Here is a 6714-nt window from a genome sequence, read left to right on the forward strand (position 1 = left end):
CGCCTAGGTTGCCTAATGGGTTGCGCCGCCCCTCATCTACTACGTTGCCAGCTGCTTTTCAACTGAAGTGGGGGCAGGGGGAGAGTGTGTGACAGGGAGTGTATGTGTGTATGGACGGGGGGGAGAGAGACAATGTGTTTTGGGGGACAGACAGTGTGTCAGAATGCTGTCTTGTAAGTTCACACAGTGGCAGGAAGCAACCAGTTCTGAGGTATGGGGAGGGGAAAACTCGGACATCAACCCCCGCCTCCCTTTCTGGGCTCTCTACACAGCAATCTCTCTCTCTCTCTCTCTCTCTCGCGAACACACACACACACAGGCCGTGGCTACACTCGAAACTCCAAAGCGCTGCTGCGGGAGCGCTCCCGTGCCGGCGCTTTGAAGTGCAAGTGTGGTTGCGCGCCAGCGCTAGGAGAGAGCTCTCCCAGCGCTGCAGGTACTCCACCTCCACGAGGGGATTAGCTGGGGCATTGTTTACACTGGTGCTTTACAGCACTGTAACTTGCTGCGCTCAGGGGGGTGTTTTTTCACACCCCTGAGTGAGAAAGTTGCAGCGCTGTACACCGCCAGTGTAGCCATAGCCAGAGACACCTGCCTCTGTGTTCAACAACATGAGCATTCCACATTAATGGTTTGCTTTGTGTCCCAGAGCAGATCAGTACAGCACCCAACTACTGTCAGAAACAGTGCTTTGAAAGGGGAGGGGCGCATGTCTCTGGGGCAGCTGAGCTCAAAACAATGAGCTGAGCAGTCACTTGAGGCATTACGGGACAGCTCCAGAGGCCAATTACAGTGCAGAAAGCAATCAAGTGTCTACACTGGCAATAGAGCGTTGGAGCCTCTGCGCAAATAGCCTTACAGCTCTCGTCGAGGTGGGTTTTTTGCAGCACTGCAACTGAGGAGTTTCTGCGCACAGATTGGCCTGACAGTGTGTACACGTCTGCAGTTTGAGCGCAAAAAAACTGCTTTACTGCGCAGAAACTGCGTAGACCAGCTCTAAGGAAACTGTGCTGGGTCAGGTTTGTGAAAGTTCTCCCAGTCCCATTTGGACCCGCTGAAAAACTGACACTACTGTATTAGCAAGAAAGAACTCTGCTCTGGTTCCAGTAAGTCATTCAGGTTCAAAACATTGCATAAACAAGCACAACAACACTTCCTAGTTTGTGGAAAACAATGGTGAGGAACAATGTTAAGGAACTGTATTTAAACTCTCCCTTAAACACAGTTTCAAAGTTGTCAGACTTTATCCATACAATACAGATAAAATGGAGTATCTGTCATTCCCGTGGTAGCATTGAATATACTTCTCATAAACAGAGCCTAAGAGGGATTGGATCCAGATTATTTAGTATTTGTTTTAGATGATGGTAAAACTATGCTACTTCCGATTTTGTCTGTGTTACACACACACAAAGTTGTTCTTAATCGTGCATATGTAATGAAAGAGGCATAGTACATCGTACATAGTACATCTTCTAGTAACACACTATCCAGATGAGGAAGAATGGTAAAATAATGAAAGCTGGAAAGGATAAGCAAACGTATCCTATTTTAATCACAAAAAATAATTAAAATGGATTGGCTTAGTTGAAATATCCCATTGTTATACTCAAAACCAATGCGTAAATTTGGTTTGAAAAAAACAAATTAAATGAAGTTGTCCTTTGAAGAAGTGTTTTTTTTTTTAATTCATAGATCTCACTGTATTGGTTCCATATCCCACTCTGCTAAAAGCTCTGCCTTTACTAAGAGCGACTGATAAATAATCCAGAGGATTTTTGGCTCATTCTGTTAAGCAATAATGATCCTACAGTGCCCATGTAGTTTTATCAATTACTAAACCACAACCTTTTCAGTCGTATAGTCTCTCAAGGTAAGGAACATTTTTCAGTGTTTTGGCTTGTCTTAAAGTTTGTCTTTTCTCTTCACTTCCTTTTGATTTTTATAATGACAATCAGGTGAATTAAAGACTTATACTCCCATCTTTTCAATTTACCCCAAACATTTTCATCTCGCATTCTGCTCCTGCTTCTGATTGTTTGTTTCTTGACATTTAGATTTGAATTTCAGTTTTATTGTATTTTAGTTTTTGCTGATTGATCTTAAATTGTATTTATTGCTGTGGGAATGTAGTGTTTTGTTACTAGTAATTTATAAAGCTACTAGTCAGATTGCTCCTGAAAAAGAGATTGAGTTAGTAATCAAAATGGGTTGCTACCCCCTGGATAAATAAAGATAACAACATGACCCAGAGTCCTAAATCTAACACTGTGAAACTTGAGCCCAAAATAATTCATTTAAACACTCAAGGTAAATTGCAAAGCTAAACTGAACACTGGCTAAATCCAGAAATATGTTCTCAGAGCCCCTAGGATCCAGGCTGGGGAGAATGCATTCAGCACAAAGATAAGTTTCAGTTTACTATTTAAAAAAATATATTTTATTCACTTCTCTTCACATCTATTGGCTCATCCTAATTTGCTAAAGACATCCCACAATGCATCATTCTGTGACATCACTGAAGTAAAGTCCTGTGATGTCAGGAGCCTGAAGTATCACGGGGAAATACTTTGGAAAGCAGGCACTCTGTTCTGTTTCTCACTCTTGCCACCTAGTGGATTCTGACAGGTCTGCTCCCCATGATTCATTTCATTGGAAGAGAATATGTATGGAAAGTAGTCAATCCATCTGAATCCTGTAGTGAAATTCTCACTCCTAGATTTTCAGTACAGTAAGTCTGAGTCTCTCTTGTATTGCATGTTTTAGCAGCTGCACTGATGCAGCAGTGCCACTGTAAGCTCTCTAACAAAGCTGCTCTAAGTCGATGGGAGAGAGGTCTCCCATTGGCTTAATTTCTCCAGCCCCCACAGTGGTAGCCATGTTGCCAGGGGATGCTCTTCCACTGACATAGCGCTGTCCACACTGGCACTTAAATTGGCATAAATTATGTTGCTTGGGGGAGTGGCTAATTCACACTCCTGAATGACATAATTTATGTTGACTTAAACAGTAGTGCAGCCATAACCTTTGATCCTTGGGTCCCATTTTTGATCTCTGCTACACCAGTGTAAACTCCAGTGCAACCCTGAGAGCAGAATTTGGTCTTGGGTTTAGTAGGTGCTGAGCACAGGCAAGTGAGGAGAAAATTGAGCTGCACAGCCTGGGATTTTCAAAGGAGCTTAATCCCACTAAAACTTAATGGGAGCCGTGTGCCTAACTCCCTTGAGGCCTGTCTACATGGGGAAATTTACAGGTATAATTATATGGTTATAGTTATACTGGTATAGCTCCCTATGTAGATATGGAATAAGAGTGCCTTTCTAGTTTAGCTTATGTCACTTTGAAAGCAGTGTAAGAAAACCATATTGAAGAAATGGAGCATAGCATATTTTAGGCAGTTTCAGCCCACAGGGAAATTATTTTCAAAAGTTCTGATTACTTGATTTCCGAGCATGTGTTCCCAGGTAGTTTTTTATGTATGAACTGCTTTTTTCAGGCTCCCAATCAGCCTGTCATTTCCATGTGCACAACTCCTATTGGATGCCAGATTTGTTTTTTGCCCTCAGGTCTCTCCAATGTGGCATATTTGAAATGTGATGTACAAAGGAAAATAGAACATTTTAAACATGCTTTACGATAACAGTTTACCTAAGCTATTTAAAAAACAGAATCTTGCTTTTACTGATTTCCCCTCTGCGCTCCCTCCCCCTTGATAATTAAAATCTTGTCTACCCTGGAACTACATGGAGACTGGAGAACTAGTCAAATGATGTCATTGCAAGAGACTGACAGCTGAGCAATTGAGGGAAAGGGATTTTTAATGTGTTTTAAAAGAATCCATTTTGCCATGCATTACTCCTGTGGCAATGAAACAATCACTAAAAAAGAAGCAACTTGATAGCATTACTTCATTGAAACTCTTCCATTTTAGTAAAGGTTATTGCACATATGTGGTAGGGGTTAGACGAATACACTTTGAAACAATCTGTCTTATAAGGAGGAGGAATTGGACCTGCTCCCAAAGTGTATTAGTAATAAATTAATATCTTTTAAGTGTATTTGTTCTCTGCGTATATTTGTGGTTTCATAGTAGTCAAAAACACAAAAATGTATTAAACAATTTCAAAGAAAAAACACATTAAATTGCTCTATAATATCAGTATGTATAGAAACCTAAGGAGTATTTAATAAAATACACAGGAGATTATTTCAATGAGCATTTAGATAAAATGATACTAAATTCCTTTTCCAGACAGTTGTCTGGATCAGGGAACCACAATTTAGGATCCATACACATTTATTCTCTCCTCACTGAATGAGGGGTCCACATAGATAATAGGTCTCATAAGCAGTAATAGAGGTTTCACATATGAACTCCCTACATGTTGATGCTACTGTAAAATAAATCTCATTGAAACTTATAAATAAAAATAAATTGGGTGTTTGCAATACACTATGGTTTTCTTCTGCAAAACATTTTTCCTTCTTTTCCCAAATGCGTAAGAAGCCTTCAACTAGCTGGCTCTTCATTTTGAGTCTTCATCATTTGTATCCTTTTTTCCAACCTCTCCTTCCATTCAGTTCTGAGTCTAAGACAGGAAACATAAACACCGATATCACCAGAAAGACTCCAGTCTTGCACATCTCCGGGCTTTGAGAGATACCACCAAACTCATCTTCCTAACATTTCCCACCATTGCTACCATTGGTGCTGCTCTGCCAGCAGTAGCAACAGTGGGAGATCTACTAAATCCTGCTCATCTGGAATGTCTTCTAGCATAATGAGGAAACTTAACCTGAGCTTTGGGGCTCAGTCATCTCTAGTTTTCATCTCTCCTGGCTTGACAAAGCTACTTTGTAGGTCATCCCTTATTTCTCAAGATTGGCTGCTGCCACCTGCTGGACCACCTCTTACAGTACTTTCTTGGTTTCCTTTGGCACTACTAGATTGATAGCACTGGAGAGACTGTGTACAGTTAAATCTACAAGATTCTTCTTACCAGGAGCAATGCTTCTTACTTGTTGGCCAGATAGGTTAGGTGAGAGGTGGGAGTTTATTTGTAGTGCAGTAGTACCTAGAGGCCCCAATAAGGATCAAGGCACTGTACTAGGCACTACATAAATTCATAGTAAGACAGTTCCTGGCCTGAAGAGCGAATAGACAAGACAGACAAAAGACAGGAGAAATTATACAGGTGGGGAGCTGAGGATGGAGAAATTAAGGGACTTGCCCAAGGTTACAGTGTAAATCTAAGGCAGACCCAGGAACTGAACTGAACTCATCTCAGCTCTCACACACTCTAGGCCAGGGCACTAACTGCAACACCATCCTTCCTTCCTCTGCTGTTGGATTTTAACCTTTTTTCAAAAAAAAGGAAAAGGGTGGGTGAATTTTGAATGCTTCCTTTATTTGGGACCAGCTTATGTAAAAAAGGTGCATCTTCACTAGGAAAAAAAAAAAAAAAAAAAAAAAAAAGGTGTGTTCTTACCTCGGGGTAACCAGCACAATCTAAGATCCTCTGAAGACAAGGCAGTTTATAGTTTTCACAGGTTAGCAGACTGAGGTAAAGACTAGAGGGGAGTTTAGAGTTTGCCTTGGCCTGCTGACACATGTTGAAACTACCTTGTTTTAATTAGGGATTGACCTTGTATTAGTTACGTTAGTTACTCTGAGTTAAGAACACACGAACACACATTTTTTCCTAGCGAACACAAGGTTAGAAAGGCTAAATGATCTAAGGCCAGATTCTCTGCTGTGGTTGAACTGAGGCTCCACACAGCACCAAACAGTGAGGGGTAAAGGTAGCATTAGTGACTTGAGTAGGGCCCAAGAATGAACTACCCTCTCTTATCTTTTTGAGATAGCCATTGAGGTCATGGTTGAGGCACACAGGGGGAGGGGCAGCGCATGAAGCTTTGTTGTTGTATATTATACAAAGAACCCCAATTTCCTGGGCGGTCATTCTGGCATCTATTGCATGTACTAAATGTATTTATTTATTTTTATTTTTTATTTTTTTAAAGGATTACAATATCAACCCACAGAAACAAGCATCCCTTCTCCCCCTCCCCTCCACTTACTTTGGCAGAGCACTTCTCTGTTGTCGTTCTTTTTCAATTTGCAGATGCTTAGTTTGTTTTTCAATTGTCTTTTCCCAGAAGTCTGTTAGTTCCTCAGTTTCACATCCAAACACTTCAAAGCGCACATATTGACTATTCATTTTCTGTAAAGGAAAAAACCCAAGTGACCAGTTATCGGTCCTTTTCTATTTTGCTGGCTGGAATATGGTGCTACTGCAGCATGCTTTAGAAGATCTTTACATGCAGTCTTTACATCTTTATTGAATTCACATGCAGTCTTTTTACCGTGGAAGCAAAAGAAGAACTTAATGGGAATGAATCATGCTTCTACTTCTTCATTCAGAAAGCGGCACTTGAGGTATATGCTGTACTACAGTAATTACAGTTCCTAATTGTTCACCTTAAAGTGCCTTTGGTAAAATATCTTTCACCTCCATATAATTGTGGTTGTGACCTTTTAGCACACAATTCAGGATAAAGTTATTGCACTCACTTTAGCATAATGATGAAGACTTTTTGCGTGTGCCGTGCGCATAAGTTAAAGAGATAATATAAAAGTAACTGACATTTGTAAGATTTTTCCAAGGTTTCTCTGAAAGTAAATTGCCAACAGGCTAATTACCAGCTCATCTT

General features: G+C 40.7%; 1 protein-coding gene across 1 annotated transcript; it reads right to left on the reverse strand.

Moving 5' to 3' along the window:
* Positions 1-4510: 4510 nt before the first annotated feature.
* Positions 4511-6221, reverse strand: LOC128839343 (protein FAM240B-like). The gene is made up of 2 exons (XM_054032251.1): positions 6082-6221; positions 4511-4589 (listed from the first exon to the last, which is right to left on the reverse strand). Exons 1-2 carry the CDS (start codon positions 6219-6221, stop codon positions 4511-4513), a joined length of 219 nt encoding a protein of 72 aa, XP_053888226.1.
* Between the last annotated feature and the right edge of the window lie 493 nt (positions 6222-6714).

The sequence above is a fragment of the Malaclemys terrapin genome, chromosome 6, assembly GCF_027887155.1.
Source record: "Malaclemys terrapin pileata isolate rMalTer1 chromosome 6, rMalTer1.hap1, whole genome shotgun sequence".
NCBI classification, from domain to species: Eukaryota; Metazoa; Chordata; order Testudines; family Emydidae; genus Malaclemys; species Malaclemys terrapin.